At 40.8% G+C, this 17,463-nt stretch overlaps 2 protein-coding genes across 3 annotated transcripts; one reads left to right on the forward strand and one right to left on the reverse strand.

The window, feature by feature from the left end:
- Positions 1–5,693: 5,693 nt before the first annotated feature.
- Positions 5,694–8,891, forward strand: ARMC7 (armadillo repeat containing 7). Of its 2 annotated transcripts, none has more exons than XM_081957126.1 (4): positions 5,694–5,843; positions 7,337–7,438; positions 7,529–7,672; positions 8,245–8,891. In XM_081957126.1, exons 2-4 carry the CDS (start codon positions 7,348–7,350, stop codon positions 8,616–8,618), a joined length of 609 nt encoding a protein of 202 aa, XP_081813252.1. In that variant the 5' UTR covers positions 5,694–5,843; positions 7,337–7,347; the 3' UTR covers positions 8,619–8,891. The 2 variants fall into 2 exon arrangements, with proteins under 2 accessions (XP_081813252.1, XP_081813253.1); XM_081957127.1 differs by having other exon boundaries at positions 5,837–5,965.
- Positions 8,892–9,395: 504 nt separating this feature from the next.
- NT5C (5', 3'-nucleotidase, cytosolic) lies at positions 9,396–16,454 on the reverse strand. The gene is made up of 5 exons (XM_081957116.1): positions 16,205–16,454; positions 13,981–14,081; positions 13,837–13,897; positions 9,821–9,935; positions 9,396–9,729 (listed from the first exon to the last, which is right to left on the reverse strand). Exons 1-5 carry the CDS (start codon positions 16,391–16,393, stop codon positions 9,587–9,589), a joined length of 609 nt encoding a protein of 202 aa, XP_081813242.1. The 5' UTR covers positions 16,394–16,454; the 3' UTR covers positions 9,396–9,586.
- Between the last annotated feature and the right edge of the window lie 1,009 nt (positions 16,455–17,463).

Here is a 17,463-nt window from a genome sequence, read left to right on the forward strand (position 1 = left end):
TGTTCTAGGAAAGCACACGCCAGTAACATACAGCTTTTATTGGAATAAATCCAAAACCCTTGTAAGACTTTCCTTACTTGTCAATCATATGTTATTTTCATCCTGTCAAAAATGGGCTTAAATTTAGCCCTTCAGAAATATGTCTTTCTCTTCCCTTACAACCCTTACAAACATCGTGTAGCTAGTTGGAATACTATTCCAGAAACTTTATAGAGAGCTTTGCATTATTTACAAATCCCTACTTATATTTTGCGGTATCATTAGCTTTTTTGTCCATCCCCCCACTTCTAACTTTACCACGTTGTTTTTAGCACTCAAGCTCATTATCCACGTCTTCTTTTCTATGTGCTCACCCAGTCCGAAAACAGAACTGATTTCTTCTGGCTTTGGAAGCTGGAAGACAGAAATGTTCTGCTTTAATTCAATTCCTAAGCCAGAGAAAACAACACAATTGGTTTTATTGTATAAGAAAGAAACTTGGCAAAATTGAAGGAACAACCCCTCCAAGACACTATTTGTGTGCACCTTGATCTTTCATCATTATTTTATAATCCTAACTAGCAGATTGCTTTTAGAGAAAATACTTATTAAATGACAGAACTAAAGTTAGTTTCAAATAGAATATGTGAGTCACTCTGTGCTGAGTAGTGTGCCAACCTACTCACCCTCCTGATCTCTAAAAATTGCTGGTCTGCAGAGGAGGAGGATTGATATATAATCAATCTTTCTCTCTACTTTATTGCCAGACTAAGCCTGTCCTTATGAATGTTCCTTTGGCACAAAAGTTGGTTATTCTAAAAGTTCATATAGTTATTTCATTGAAACCTGACACAATAAACATTCCGATGATTTATCTGTTACTAAGTCACCCAGTACTTTTTATTCTGTTAACGACCTGCAAGCTATAGCAACAGTTTAAAATCATCAGAAGATAACACACATTTATGGCAGCCCTATAATGCTTCAATTTTCAAAAGAAAGTTCAGGAGAAAATTCCTAGTTATAGATATATTTTTCCATGGTCACAGTAAATATTTCAATGCTTTCCACAGTCAAATCTATGCTCTTAATTTTTCCTGCAGTCCCAAAGGTGCTCCCCCCCCCCCAAAAGGCAACTGGACTTTATTGTTTTTTTCTCTGAAAATGTTTCACTTCTCATCAAAATATTTTTTTAAAAAAGAATTGTTTTCAAAGAAAAAAATCAAGAAAGTCCAGTTGCCGTTTAGAAAAAGCACCATTGGGACACCTGTGACCTGGATGATTAAGACATTGACCTGGGTGATTATAGACATTTCTCCTGCAATCTTAATTTTTGTCTCACTCCAGGTTTAAAGTCTTGACCACTGGAAAGATATAAATACCAAAACAAATGTAATTAATACATTTGCATGCTATATGGAACACAAGATGCATTGAATCCTTAGCAGTCTATTTCATTTACATTGATGTTTTATTTATTTACATCTATTGGTAAAATGTTCAAAACCAAGGGATTCTGGTGGACCTGCATTCCATTCTTTCAGAAAAGAGGTTAAATAGTAAAACAACATAATAGCAAATCAAATAAAAAGTATTGTTTCTCAGTGACCATAAACACAATCCAGGATGTGGATTCCCAACTTACTCCATTCCATTTCTTTTATGACCTGCCTAAAAGTTAATAGGCTATCATTTGCCGCAATAAAATTTAAAGGACAAAGGAAGTTAAGAACTTCTCATCCCATAACTATTTAAATTATTTAAAGTAACTCTTTATATGGTACAATTCCAAGCATGACTATTCCTATAATTATGTGAAAATCTAAAAAAAGTCATTTTGACAAATTATAAGGTTAGCTGTCATCAAAATATTAGTTATTTCCTGGGACAGTTCTCTCCCCCCCTGCCCCAAAATAAATTAGTTGCTGATACCCCTGCAGTGTACTTTCTAGTATTTCTCCTTATAATATTGATACTCTGAATCTAGATCTAGGAGAAAACTCTATGGGCTAAAATTGCCAGATTTATCCCTTCACAGCTCATCAACAAAATATTCCTAGTGAGGAAGGAGTGGCGGTGGTGGAGAGTGGAGATAGTTTTAAATAAAGCAAGAAAGGAATGCTTCTATTCCCCCCCTCAATTAAGCTGAGTAGGAAGACCACAATTATCAGATTGGGAGGACCTTGTGGGGGTAAAAAACTAAGCAGGACCAGACCTAAAATTAATACGGTGATACAAACCCACAAGCATATTGTCAGCTAAACTGCTGCCAAGAAAAGTACAGGTATATTAAGTTGCCAGAAGCTAAAGCTCTAATGAAGGAGCCTTATTTTGGACCTCCTCCCAGCACCATCCTATATACCAGTGATGGCGAACCTATGGCACGTGTGCCACAGGTGGCACGCGGAGCCATTTGTCAGAGCATGCCATTTTTCGCCCTCCCCAGGCTCCGGAGGCTTTATAGGAGCCTGGGGAGGGCGAAAACAGCCTCCCCCGCCCCCCGGAAGCCTTCCAGAGGTGTCAGGAAAGCCTCCGGACAGTCCCTGAAGTCTTTGGAGTGCTCAAAATGATCCTCCGAGCAAACCGGAAGTGACTTTTTAGTCTGATAGCCTCCTGGTGAATTTGCTTTGAAAATCAAAGATGCTTTTCCAAGAGTCAACTGGACTTCCTTGGGGTTTTTTTTTTTGAAGATGTTTCACTTCCCATCCAAGAAGCTTCTTCAGCTCTGACTGGATGGTGGGGAATTGAAGGATTTATACTCCTTGCGGATAGCTGGTAATTTGCATTCTTTTAGAGCTGGGGTATCAAACTGCGGCCCACAGGCTGGATGTGTCACACATAGGTCACGTCCACCCCAGCTCTGCGAAGAGGATAATGTCGCGAAACATCACGTGACGGCAATGTGATGTTTGACACCTATGTTTTAGAGAGTCGCTGAAGCAACCTGGAGGTGTCAGGGTCACCTGAATGGTGCAAATGGGTATGGAGCCTTCTTGAAACTGTTGAAAGGACTGTGTTGTAGACTGGAGATAGATGATGTCCTAGCTCTCCCTCTCTATTGAGAGAGGGCTGTTCAAACACTGTCCTTTCAACAGTTTCAAGAAGGCTGCACACCCGAGACAGGAGCTGACATCACGACACGACATGCGATCTCGGAGCTCTGAGATCACAGTAGATACTTTTGCCGCTGGACAGTCCTTTTGGACCTAAACCATCCCGAAGAGATGGTGACAGGGAAGAGTACGTCTTGCTGATCTCAGGGACACTGCAAAGTCCCTGATTGATCCAAGGGAATCTCTTCTTGCCAACGACAGAAGCGCAGCCAAAAGCTGCTGAAGTTGGGACAGCTCCGGAACGGGAGGAAAGCGGAAAGAGAAAGTGTGTCCATCTGGTGAGGAAATCTTATCGTTATAAAAGAGACTGCCCAAAAAAATTAAAGCTAAATTAAATTTGAAAACAGAAGAAAATAAGCGGCAAAATTAAGCTACATTGGACAGTGTTATCTTTTTTTAAATTTTCTTTTATGGATGGAATTTTTGCAAATATTTCCTATTTGTTAAAGTGAACGGATTAGTTTTTCTTCTACTACTTCTTTTTTTACCTATGGATTAAAATATTTTTTTTTATAATACTGGTTTGGATGGGGTTTTTTTTTCTATTTTGCTTTACTTAATAATTTTGTTTCTTTTAAGCCTGGAATATAAAGAAGATATAAAAGGAATACAAAGAGGGTTGTAGTATCAGAGGGAGAGGAAGTAACATTGCCACTTGGAGGCTGGAGGCTTGAGTCCTGCAAACATTGCCCTTTCTTTTTTTGCTTTGATCATTTTAACTTTGCACTTCAAAGTTCTTCAGCTTGTTTGTAGAGAATGATAAGGAGAAGAGCATGGGTTGTTTATACAGGTGCTCTTTGGGAGCTTCATTGGCAGCTGGAGGGAAGTGAAAACAAAGCCTTGTTTTGAAAGATTATAAATGAACTTGCATCAAATCTAATAAAAAGTTTTGAATGCTAGAGTGGCGGTGTTTACCAGTTGGAAGAATGGCACAACATCAAAAAGAAACCTTAACATTGCAAAAGATTATGTTTGAAATTGAAAAATTATTAGAAGTAACAGAGAAAATTGAGAAGAGATTGGAAAACATAGAGTGAAACAGCAAAATTTGATGGAAAAATTGAAGATGTTCATCAAATGGAAAAAGTGGAGGTTAGAGTCCTAAAAACTGAAGGGAAAAATGAACAAAGAGACAAGATAATTGTTGATACCAACAATGAACTGAGCGTGGTTGGAAATGGAAAGAGTGGAATATGGAAAGGGGAGATAGATGGACAGGAGCTCTACCCCAGATTTTAAGGTATAGAAGAAGAAAAAAGAGAAGAATTGATGGATTTAAGGAGAGAAATTTTGTCAGAAGCACTATTGATAACCAAAGATAAGCTGATTAAAGAAGCAGATGGAGGGTTTTGAGATTATATAAGATATGCAACAAGCAATAAGTTGCGAAGAGAAGTCCATACAAATCTTATTAAGGAAACAACCAGAAGACTAATCCCACAAATGGCAAAAAACATAAGACTGCACTATTACTGGAAAGACACAGGTTGATGTATGAAAGCTTATAATAAAAAAATAAGTCAAATTTAGTTAAAATAATGTATATATATGTACTGATTTGATAAAAGGAAATTGGATATAAATTGTAAACAGTGATTAAGAAAGGAAGTCTAGAAACTGTGTTATTAAATACAATCATTTTTTTACTTAAAACATGTTATAAAGATGCAATGTTACCGGATGATAATGGAAACAGTTAACGGAATTCCATTATGTGGTATTTCTTTAAATTTTGGAATATTTTATATAAAAGGAGGTAAAAACAATTATAGTCAAATGAAGGTTGAGGTATGATAGTAATATATATATATATATATATTTGATTTAAAATATATCTTGATATGAATTGTAGGTGATGACTGTGGAAGGGATGCACGAAAGTTCTTTGTAACCAATTGACACACTTTCTACAATTTGTAATGGAAGACGATTTTGTGGTGTTTTTTTGTTTTGTCTGTGTTTATTCAAAAATAATATATATATATATAGGCTCCACACCCATTTGCACCACTCAGGTGATCCTAACCACACAAATAAACCTCCAAGTGGCCTCAACCAATCTCTTAAAGAATGCAAATGTCCAGCTGTCTGGAAAGAGTATAAATCCTTCCATCCCCCACCATCCAGTCAGAGCTGAAGAAGCTTTTTGGATGAGAAGCGAAACGTCTTCAAAGAAAAACCAGAAAGTCCAGTTGACTCTTTAAAAAACATCTTTGGGATCGACGTGGATGGTGACTGAGAATCTCCATAGAGATCCCGGTCAATTTCCAGCGAACGTTGAGTTTGTAACTTCGATCTAAGAGGCTTTTTAAACTCCTAAATAGATATGAAACTTTATTTTCGAAACATCGCGGGTCCACCATTTCTTCCCACTGGGTCGGGACGCCCCTTGCGACCCGCCAGCCGTGGGCGAAAGCGACCACCCCGAGTATCAGCGATGTTTCCCGCAGCATCCATCGCCAAGAGACCAGTCACGGCCGAGAAGAGGCGGCGCCCGCAGCAGCCGCAGAGGCTCCGCCTACCGAATCTTTCAGAGGGATTCCGCATCAAACACGGAACTACAGCACGTGGGGACGACCTTTCCCGGAGCCCTAAACGTAACTTCCGGCTTCCTGTTTCGCTTTAACTTTAACTCTGCAGGTCTTTGCTGGGATATTGATTTCTTGTCTCCTCCCCCTCTCCCCCCCGCCCCTTCTCCAAGGACTTGATGGAATTGAAGCGCATAGTTGGAGAATTCCGGTAATCCAGCAGGTGGGAAAAGCGATGGCTCCGTTTCCTTTTAGGAACTTTTTCGTATTAGCATTACACTCACGAATGTAGTATTGATGATTACTGTGGTTTCTTTTTATATGAAAAAGAATATGCAAAGGAAGGTAAATATTTGTATTAGCTTAGTTGCCTGAATGAAGAAATAAGATCCTTAGGTTTTAACATAGTTAGGTTTTAACCGAATCCTTTGCTGTTGTTGTTTGGATGTTTGATTAGAGAGGGCTGTAAAGCAGTATATTGCTGTTATTAAAAATTATACTGCTATGTTAAAACTTGGAGCTGAAAATGAAATTTTATTTGCCACGGACACAGAAGGAACGCTGTTAGAAACATGCCATTTTTTCTAGGTTTCCTGCCTAAGCAAGGTCCCTTCCAACTCTGTTATTCTATATTTCAATGTTATGGTAAATTTATAGAGCTACCATGTTAATAAGCTAACCAGTTAACAAACAGAGAGCTAGAAAACAGGCCTCGAGTTCAAGTCCCGCCTTAGCCATGAAAACCAGCTGGGTTATTTTGGGTCACCCATTCTTCCTTTAGCCCAACCCACTTCACAGGGATGTTGTTGTAGGGAAAATTGGAAGATGTGTTGGATATGTTCACCACCTTGAGTTACGGTATTTGTAAAAATAATAATAAAGGTGGGATACAAATAAATAAATAGAATATGTGCCAATGCTTGCATTTTAAATGGGATATTGTTAAAGGAAACACCACCTTGAGTTACTGTATCAGTAAAAATAATAAAGGCGGAATACAAATAAATAAAATAAAATATGTGACAATGCTTGCATTTCAAAATTGTTAAAGGAAACATTAATCAGTGGCTATTCCCAGAACAAGCTAATAAATCCTTCTGAACTGACCTCACATCCTTGTAACTTGAATGTCACTAGCATAATCAAATGCTTGACACATCACTTTTGTGTTTCATTGGAATACCAGAGTTCTCCTAAGCATACATTTACAATCATATTTTAAAATAGTGATAGAGCAAAATTAGTCTTCTTTATATTACAACAGTGCAGCTAGTCTAGGGAAAATGTGCTATATCCTAAATTTGGCAAATTCACCTTTACTGTGATCCAGGTGGAAGGAAGATTTAATTAAGATATTAAATAAATCTAAAGCTGAAAAAATTAATTAAATTTGGATCCTAAACAAAAGCAAAAAGAATTAGAATTAGAAATCCTGCCTACTCTAAAAATAAAATAAAATAAAATCTAACAAATGCCATCAGTCACATAAACTTGCTGGAAGAGAAGCATTATAATCTTTATGTCAAAATTATTACTAAGAATGTTATTGTGCAATGTTACCTAGCAATACTTTTATATACCATTCTGGTATTTTTGAAGATAGAATTGAATAACATACACTGGGATAATTGAAATGCACACATTTATAATAAGTATTGATACCTGCCATAACACCAAATGATGTTCTTAATACTGTTTTGTCTTCTATTTATCTAGCATCTATCAGTATGTCCCGAAATCAGAAGGAGTTGGCAAGCCTCAGTCGGCTTGAATATTTGCAGGCCTTAGTCACTGAATTCCAAGTGACAGAGAGTTCAGGTGAGTGTAATTTATTGGTCAGTTTGTATTTCTACATTGACTTTTACAGGTGCTTTTTTAATATTAAGAGTTCTTTTATTTATGTTGCAGATGCCAAAGAGCAAGTGTTGGCTAATCTGGCCAATTTTGCTTATAACCCCCAAAATTATGAATATCTGCGACAGCTCAAGGTCTTGGATCTGTTTCTGGACATGCTCACTGAGGAAAATGACAATCTTGTGGAATTTGCACTTGGTAAGGCCTGGATTTCAACATTTTTCATAAAACAGAATCATTTCTCAATAGTTAGGACATAGGAGAAGCTGGCATGTTAGCCTAGTCCATTGCAGTGCTCAACTCTGTCTTCACTTTAAGCTGTGAAGAAGAACCTGTAATTATGTAATATATTGCTAAACTAAGAGTTCCAGAAGCCTTACTCTGCATAAACAATGATCAGAGAAGTGAAGGCTAGTTTCCTCATCCTTGGCTTAAGAATTCTCTAGCAAAGATGTGCAAGTAGGTTGAAGAACTGGGTAGGATATTACAGAAAATAGATTTTAAAAATGATGGCAAGAGGACACTAGCAAAATACACCAGCAAACATAAGCCAGAGTACAGCTAAGAGCAGTAGTATAAAATAACATTCTCCCAAATGGTCACAAAATGAGCAGTTCAGTAGTGTACTTGTATCAGATATAGCCCCAAACCATTTACAGAAACAAGAGACCAAGTTGTCTTAAAACTACCGAAATGTACATTATTATTAAGATGAGATTGACCAAACCACCCTGTTACTATCTTTACCACCTTATTCTCTTATTTTTCAGGAGGACTGTGTAATCTCTGCCTGGACAAAATCAACAAAGACTACATACTAGAGGCCGGTGGAGTGTCAGCTGTTGTCAACTGCCTGGCCAGTGCCAATGAAGAGACGGTCCTGTCTGCAGTTACAACTCTGATGTACTTGTCCACATCCCAGTCCCGCCAAGAGATCACCACCCTCCCTGTGATTGAGTGCATGCTGCGCTTCTCCCTCTCAAACAACAGAAGGCTGAAAAACCTGGCCACTATTTTCCTTGAGGATTACTGCAGCCCCTTTCAGGTGGAGCAGGCCAGGAGCCTAACCAAGCACACAGCAGTCGGGATCCCACTGCCCAAGGATGAATGCAGCCCAGGAGGCAGCCAACAAGATCCTCCCTGAATGAAGGGAAGGGAAAAGAGAAAGAATTCGGACAGGTATTCTGCTTTAAAAATGACTGTAAATAGTCTTGAGTTTCCCTTGGGAAGCATACAGGGGACATTCGTGTCCTAGGGGGTCCTTTCGAACTCTGATGTGCTTTTCAATTCATTTTCAGTTTATTTAGAAATATGAACCAATTGCCATAAACTAAAGGGCCTTGGTAAATATTCTAGACTTACTGTAGAGGAGAGCTGAGAGAATAGAAATATATAAGGCCCTGCTCCTGGGCGGCGCCCAGGAGCAGGGCCTTCTCTGTGATGGGCCCAGCCCTCTGGAATGACCTCTCCCCCGACATTAGGATTACCACCGACCTCCGCTCCTTCCGTTCAAAACTCAAGACCCACCTTTTTCAACTAGCCGGCCTGGCTCAACCATAGTTCCATTTTAATCCTCCTGGCAATCTTTTAAACTTGTAATTTTATATTGGGGTAATTTAATTCTTAATCTTATTATTACTATTTCTATGTACTGTAATGATTGTTGTGTGATCTTTATACCTCCTCCGTGTAATGTAATGTTTAATTGTATAATATGTGCTTTTTTATTTATTGTACACCGCCCCGAGTCCCTTCGTGGAGAGGGAGCGGCTAACAAATCTAATAAATCTAATCTAATCTAATATGTTATTTGGGTATATTTAAGTAGCGGGGTGGGGGGGAAAACATAATGAGTCAAAGAGCTGTCTTACATTTTTAGAGCTCTTTTGTTCATTTACTTAATAGGCAAACATAACAAATATTCCATCCAAGGATTTAATATTTTAATAACTCAAATCAGTCAAGCGCATTTGGAATTAAGATACAATCCTATTCCCATATGGATCATTTGACTCGAAGGGCCTGTCTCTGTTTCCAGTTGGCATTGGTGATCAGCAAATACTTCCCAGAGCCTTTGATGGTGGCTGAAATAAATGTTATTTTCTTTATGCTTCACTTGGAGCGTTTGCTCTCCAGTATCGCCTTCCAGTCATTGGTCCAAGATTCAAGCCTTCTCCGTGGCGGCTGCAGCTTTAGATGTTTGTTGTGACAGCAAGAGAACAGGATGTGTTCCCAGCTTGGATTTGGCTCTACCCCTGAGAAGAAATGGAAAGGGACATTAAAAATATAAACCATATAATACAGCACTTGGATGAAAAGTTGAAGTGGTAGCACAGATCCTTATACCTTTAATGATGTCTTTGTCATCAATGAGCAGATCAGCTGAAACAACTGTTTTATCTCGAGTCAGAATTAGTCGCTCCACAAATTTAGGACCCAAGTGCTGCGCAACCCATACGTACTGTCAAGTGATAAGAAAGCAGTTGTTAGAAGAAAGGTACTTACAGCTTTCAAGAAAGCTCTTTTTACTATAAGACTTAGTAAAATTAGTAGACTTACCCTATGTAGCTTTAAGACAGAATGCTTGGACTTATATCTCAAGCTGCTGACACACTCCAAACATCCAAAACATTTTGCTCCTTTTGCAAAGCACTACAATATAAATCTTCACATATATATACCAGTCCCTTAAGTTCCAATGAACACACTCACGAACATAATCTTATTTCTGAGTGAACAAGCATAGGCTGATAATCTAGCTCCAAGAACAGATCTGAGTGATTGATTGGTTGATTATTTATTTACTTATTTATTTGATTTCTATAGCCACCAATCTCAGCAAATCACTTTGGGCCTGCTCCCAATTCAGAAACCTGTATTACAATTCAAGTCGTAAAACATTTTAAAACAACAAAAACAGTAAAGGCCATTAAAACTCTAAAAATCATTAAAACGTCTTAATTTGAGTACATTCGAAACAGGAAATCTGGGCTGTTAACAATATAGCCAGGAGGCGGGGCTCTTGGCGCATGTAGCAGCCCAGTCTCGGGAGCATAGCCAGTAAAGCCTTTAAAGTTGTACAGGAGGCTAACAGGGTTGGGGCCATTCTAATCCCCAGAAGGAGGGCGTTGCACAGAGCAGGCGCTGCTGCAAAAAACTCTTGTCTTCTAGTCCCCATGAGCTAACACTCTTTTGCTGATGGGATCTGCAGCATGCCCATCCTATTTCCTTTAAAATTTCTTTTCCTTAAAATTTCCTTTAAAAATGAAAATTTGGCCTTAATGGCAAAAGTACGTCAGGTTAGCGCCTTTTTTTTAACAGAATAAAGGTTCTCACTATATGGTTCACAAAAAAGGTGATTAAAATGTATAGTGATTAAGAGAACAAAGTTGTCAAAAAGCAACCCTAACAGCTATTTTTCTATCACACAAGAATTAAAACACAATTTTACATATTATTACTTAGATATGGGTCATACTGGAACAAATGAAATTTATTCTTTGGTTTTCCAAAACATCACTTTCAATCAATTAGGTCAGGGGTGTCAAACTCGCTTTGTCACGTCATCACGTGACGTATCATGACTTTTTTCTCCTTTGCTAAAATAGGGATGGGCATGGCCAGTGCGTGACACATGGGTCCCACGGGCCGCAAGTTTGACACCCCTGATGTAGGTGATTATATAAAGCGGGAATGGATGACATCATTTGGCTGGAGGTTGTAAAAATATTTAGCCATATATACATATTAGGCCTAAAGTAGAAAATGACATTGCTAAGAAGCAGGTTTGATCTCAAATTTATGAGGATGTTTTGTGACTCTGCAGTTGCCTAGCACTGCCTTTCAGGAATACCCTTTTTGTTTATTATCAGAATTGCAATATGCCTTCTGTTACCTTTTCCACTGTTTTAGCCTTTAATTTCACTATATTCTTAATAAGGCTAGGGAATAGGTGGCTTCTGGATTTCCCAAACCCTGAAAATCTCTGCTCTAGATCATAACTAAGAAGGGATGAGACTTAGAGCAGAGCAATCAGCTGTCTTCAAAGCTTTTATCCAATTGCCTCTTCCATAGGGATGCTCTGGGGCTTGGGAGGGGGATGTTTTTCTACGTACACTCAATTCAGGTCAGCCCATTCTGCCCTGCAACTCTTCTAATATCTTAAAATGGGCTGGGCTGGCTAGTGGTGATAGAAGCTGCAATACAGCAAAAATTGGAGAGCCACACAAACTGGCTTTCCTTGACTTTCCAGATTTTTCCAAGCTTTGAAAGATAGCTCTTTAAAGACTGATTTCCAGATAATAATTTTTCCTATATAGTTAGTCTGTGATACTAGTCTGTTATCCTCATAATTTTGATGGAGGGTGGCATAAAACTTCATAATAATTTAATAAATATTGTGGACAGAAGAGAATAAAGCAAGTCTTTCATATCTTGGTGACAGCGACAAACTTAGGAAACTACTACCGTGTTTCCCCGAAAATACAACCTGTCCCGAAACTAAACCCATGCCACATTTTTCGCGTGGGCAAAAATATAAGCCCACCCCCGAAAATAAACCCCCCTCCGGCCAGGCAGAGCACCGCTCACTGACCTAGCGTTATTCCGAAAGCGCCAAGTCGCAGGAGCCGGGGGGGGGGGGGGAGCGCTCACGTTGCTTGCCGCCTTCGGGATACCGCTAGGTTGGGGAGTGGCGTTCTGCCTGGCCGAAGGGGAGAGTTGCCGGGCGGCTGCTCCCTTGTGAACTGGCTCCCGAAAAGCCGGGCACAGCCTCAGCGGCGAAGCAGCCATGACGTAACCATGCTCATGAGCAGCCGCCCGGCAAATCCCCTCTCCAGCTGGAAAGACCGCCATTCACTGACCTAGGGGGTAATCCCTAAGGTGCCAAGCCATGTGGCGCTCTGCCCGCCCTCCAGCTCCCGCGGCTTTGCACATTCGGGATACCCCCTAGGTCAGTGCATGGAGCTCTGCCCGGATGGAGAAGTGGGTTGCGCGAGCGCCTGTTCTGCCCGCAGCTTCACCAAGCACTTGCGCAGCTCTCCCAGGCCACCACCGCTGGCTGCTGCTGCCCGCCACCGCCCGCCGCCGCCCCGTTCCGCTCCGCGCATAACTTCCAAATCCAAAAATCGGGGCCGAGTGTTCTAGCATCGGCCACTCTAGGACTGCTCTCTATGAAGACTCTGTCCGGAAGACTCTCTGTCCAGCAGCCAGCCCACCATAGGGAGCACTCCTAGAGCGGCCGATGCTAGAACACTCGGCCACGATTTTTGGATTTGGAAGTTATGCGCGGAGCGGAACGGGGCGGCGGCGGGCGGTGGCGGGCAGCAGCAGCCAGCGGCGGTGGCCTGGGAGAGCTGCGCAAGTGCTTGGTGAAGCCGCAGGTGGAACAGGCGCTCGCGCAACCCACTTCTCCAGCCGGGCAGAGCTCCATGCACTGACCTAGGGGGTATCCCGAATGTGCAAAGCCGCGGGAGCTGGAGGGCGGGCAGAGCGCCACATGGCTTGGCACCTTAGGGATTACCCCCTAGGTCAGTGAATGGCGCTCTTCCCGGCTGGAGAGGGGATTTGCCGGGCGGCTGCTCGTGAGCATGGTTACCTCATGGCTGCTTCGCCGCTGAGGCTGTGCCCGGCTCTTCGGAAGCCAGTTCACAAGGGAGCAGCCGCCCGGCAGCCCCAAAACAATAAGCCCTCCCTGATAATAAACCCAAGGGCATATTTCGTGGGGCAAAAGAAAATAAGCCCCTGGCGTATTTTCGGGGAAACACGGTACATGAATCAGATAAAATAGTTCAGCATCTTAACTATGCATATTTCATAAGATGCATATGTATAATTACATATGTATAAACTATTGGAGAATATAATCCTTTCTAAAATGCCACTTACAAGTTTTAAAATCAGATAGCAGTAGCCTTTCCAGATGGCATATGCTGAGCCACCCTTTTCTGATTAGTACCAGATTAATATTTTGATGAATGGAGTATATATTTTGTTTATTAAAGAGTATATATGCTTGGTATATTTTTCCTTCAAAGGGATCTGACTCTTTAGTGGCTTTGTAGTGGCAAGATTTCAGTTTGTATAGGGCAATGAAGGATTTGGATTTTAATGGCTAGTAATCTTCTTAAGAGTTTAGTATCCTGGACTAAGACAGAACTTTTCTGTAAGCTCAGACGAACTAAAGCCGAGGCATGGTATGAAAGCCACCCAAACATTGTCTTGTTATTAGCCACTGACCAGGGAGGAGGCAAGGAAGAAAGACAAAAAAAGAAAAGAGTTTTAAAACATACAGAATCCCTCATCTTGATTGATAGGTGCTTCGCATGTTAAGAGTGAAAGAAGGAAGAGTGACAATTGCCAACCTTTTCTGAAACGCAGTATTCATATTTCCGTAAAGGACTTGTGCAAATAAAAACTTCAGTGCTGAAAAGACATGATATTCTCCATTACAAGAAGAAAATGTATGCGGATGCCAAAGTGTTTTCTTAATGTCAAATGGTCCTTACTTGGGCATTTGAATCATCTCGTGCATTGCTTCAATAGCTCCTGGGATGGGCTGCAGACTCAGAAAGAAGCCAGGTGATTCATAGACCTTGGCTATTTTGTCCTAAAAATGACATATTTAGAATTATGGTTAAGACAATTTAATGTTTTAAATTTAGGTAGCTTTAAAGCTCATACAAAGAAACTAGATGCCATGTTTTAAGTTCATTTCAAACCATGTTTCAAGGTATCAGGTAAGTAGCACTAAAGGCCAAGCTGTTTTTTTAAGCAAGAAATTAAGAATGGGTCATTGGTTCAAGATATCGTTTAAAATAGCTAGCGTGACTATTATATTTCTATCTCATTCGTTCTTTTTCAAATAAAATTAAGTTTATACTCTTGAATCTGTTCCTTACTCAAAAAGTAAAGTGAAGAACATTGTTGTAATTGAGGGATGGCACTAAAATGATTCTCAAACACTGCTTAGGTAAATAACTATACCTGCTTTGTAATTATTAGAATGAATAAGCAGTGGAAGGACGAGGCATACATTGTTTATTAAACCTGGTGGCTTGAAGATGTATGGACTTCAGCTCCCAGAATTGAAGCTGGCTGGGGAATTCTGGGAACTGAAGTCTACACACCTTCAAATCACCAAGATTGAGAACACTGAACTAGAGATCATCTCTTTTTAGTAACACATGTATGGGTTGTATCAAGCTACAATCACACACAAAACTATGATGGGGAAGGGAATTCCTCACTTTCTCCTTGCTGTCTAGGTAATGCCACTTATGCCCCAAAATGCAGAGGCTTGATTCCTGCCAGCTAGCTGTTCAACTAACTGTCGATGCCACTTCTCAGGATTGCAGAGTATCAGTGATCTGGGTCAAGGTATAGGTGAGAAAAGAAACGGTCTCTTTCCTTTGCCCTTCCTCTGGGAAAACAGCCCAGGACTGCTGGATGAGAGGGCAGATATTGTATAAAGAGGGTACCTCTCGCAATTTGTGTGGTTCTTGTATCAAAGGGATGCCCAGCTAAGAACAAAAAACAGGTATATTTCTCTCCTCTCAAAAGTTTTGGTGTTAATTTGGAAAAAAACATTTGACTTTGAGAGAGATTGCCATTTGCTCTTCAGGATATGATTTCAAACTCTTTTATTTTGTGGTCTTGAAGGCTTCAGGAAGGAAGTTTACTACAAGCCTGTTCTGGTTTCTCTTTCTGTTTCAATATAAAGGCAAATGGTGCAGCTTCTGGCAGAAATGAAGATATGGGAGAGCACCTAAGAACCCAGTGCTTCCCCAGTGACATAAAAGCAGGAGATAATAAAAAGCAAAGCCATCCTCAACACCTGGACAGTTTTGAAAAGTGGTTAGGCATTTCCACCTTTTGTGGTGCGTCTTGACTTCCCAGTTTAGTCACAACCCTGTGAGCTGCTGATTTAAATCCTAAACAGATGACACTCCTCAGCCTTTCAAACTCAGAGAAAGAGAGCCAGAGGCTGCCACCTGCTGAAGTTAGAAGGGAAGGTTTACAGCAGAATAATAGCAGTGAAGCAACAATATCAATACAATATCTCCAATACTGTGCTTTTAAAAATGGTCGCACTCTGAAGCATTCCACCAATTAAAAGCTTACAACGTGAAGTCGATTTACAGTGCTTCAGCTAAAACTTTATTTTAAAACTTTAAAGCTGCCGACTTTACCTGTACTACAGAAATGCTCTCCCCTGCCTCAGAGTACTGTAATAGTTGTACAGTACTCATTTATCGGCAAGAGGTGCTTTGGGGCTTGTATATTGCAATAATCTGGCGCTCAATAGAGCAGCTCAACTTTTGCAGTCTTTTGCTGGCTTCAAAAAACAACAACACCCCGCTTCTTTAAGAGGTGGATTGATGAATGATTCCTTAAAAGAAAAACGATTCCTAAAAAAAACAAAAAAGATGTGGTAACCTGACAAAGTTGGGCAGGCGTTAAAGGAACACCAGATGTACGTTTGGTTTGCATAGGAAATGTTCCAAATAATTTTCAAAGCAGATACAGTGTTGTTTTTTTGTAAAACCCCCTTAACGTCCCTATGTTTATCTTAACATGACCAGAAATTAGATTTTAAAAATGCTAGACGCTTCATATAAGGAGAAAACCTGAGATCTGCCCAATATTTCTGCCCGTTCTCCTTTAGCTTCAGGAATAACCAAGGGGATCCAGAGTCCCTCCTGCCCTGGGACCCAGCTACCAGAAGCTGACCCCTAGGTCTTCCCGCAGGCGCCGGTATTGATCCAGCACTGAAAAGCCCTTTCGTTGCGCCAGTTCCACGTGAGGCTCCTCGGGGTAGGAAGCGACAAAGTCGCGGAGCAGCCCGCCCTCGAAGTCGCTCAAGACCCCATCCATGTCCACCAGCACACGGAGCGAGGAGGGAGCCCCACCGCCGGCCATGTCTTTCAAGCGGCAAAGAGGCGGCGGCGCCGCCCCCAAGCCCTCAACTCAGGCCAGCAAGAGGAAGGAGGAAGAATCGAGTTTTTTTCCGGCCGAATGGAGTGGCGGGACGGAAGACCAAAGGAGATTTTCAAATGCGGGGTCGCAAATCAAGGCGGAAACAGCTGGAAGAAGCAGAGTTGGAAGGGACCTTGGAGGTCTTCTAGTCCGACCCTCTGCTCAGGCAACAAACGGCCGAGAACCTGGTGGGAAAGGAGTAAATCCGAGTCCCTTCATCGGTGACAGAAGGGAATTGGCCTCGCTCCGTTTGCCATGTCTTCATTTGAGCTTCATTTATCTAGCCTTTTTAAGAGCGCATTATTCCACCAGACGACTTTATATACCGTATATATAAAACCTTGAATGATTTCAAGGGAACGCCAGGATACTTTGTGTAAATAGCATCAAAAGGTAAAAGATTTCCCAGTTTTAATCCTAAAAAAAATGTTTAATTTTTTTTTTCTTACCTAAAAAAATCAGCGGGTATCAACCGGTAAACAATTAGACGTAGAGCAGACGCTAAACATTTATTTGGTGATATTGCAGTTTTGATTTTGCTAAGGTCTGGGACTGGGTTTGATCTTTAAAGTCAAAGATGTGTTTTCCTGATTTCCTATATAATTTGTAGATGGGTTCATCTGAAGCCAGAGTCATCTTGAGTTAACAGAAAAACTGAAGCAAAAGTTACAGGTTGAGTTCGCAGAGCTACAAACTAGTCAACCGTGTGTGTAAGAATCAGTCAGGGAAAGAATCCCTATACAGCAGTTTCTCAACCTTGGCAATTTGAAAATGTGTGGACTTCAACTCCCAGAATTCCTCAGCCAGCAAAATTAACTAGGGAGTTGGTCCAGGCATCCAGTGTCTGATGGCCCTTTTTCACTTTACAACCTTTGCAACAGCCCCATGGTCATGTGGTCAAAATTCAGGTGCTTGGCAACTGGTTCATACTTATGACAGTTGTGTCCCAAAGTCATGTGATCACCCTTTGCCACCTTTTGACAAGCAGTGACCAGATTCACTTAACAGCCAGG

Source organism: Natrix helvetica, assembly GCF_964273705.1.
Source record: "Natrix helvetica genome assembly, chromosome: 1".
Taxonomy (NCBI): domain Eukaryota; kingdom Metazoa; phylum Chordata; class Lepidosauria; order Squamata; family Natricidae; genus Natrix; species Natrix helvetica.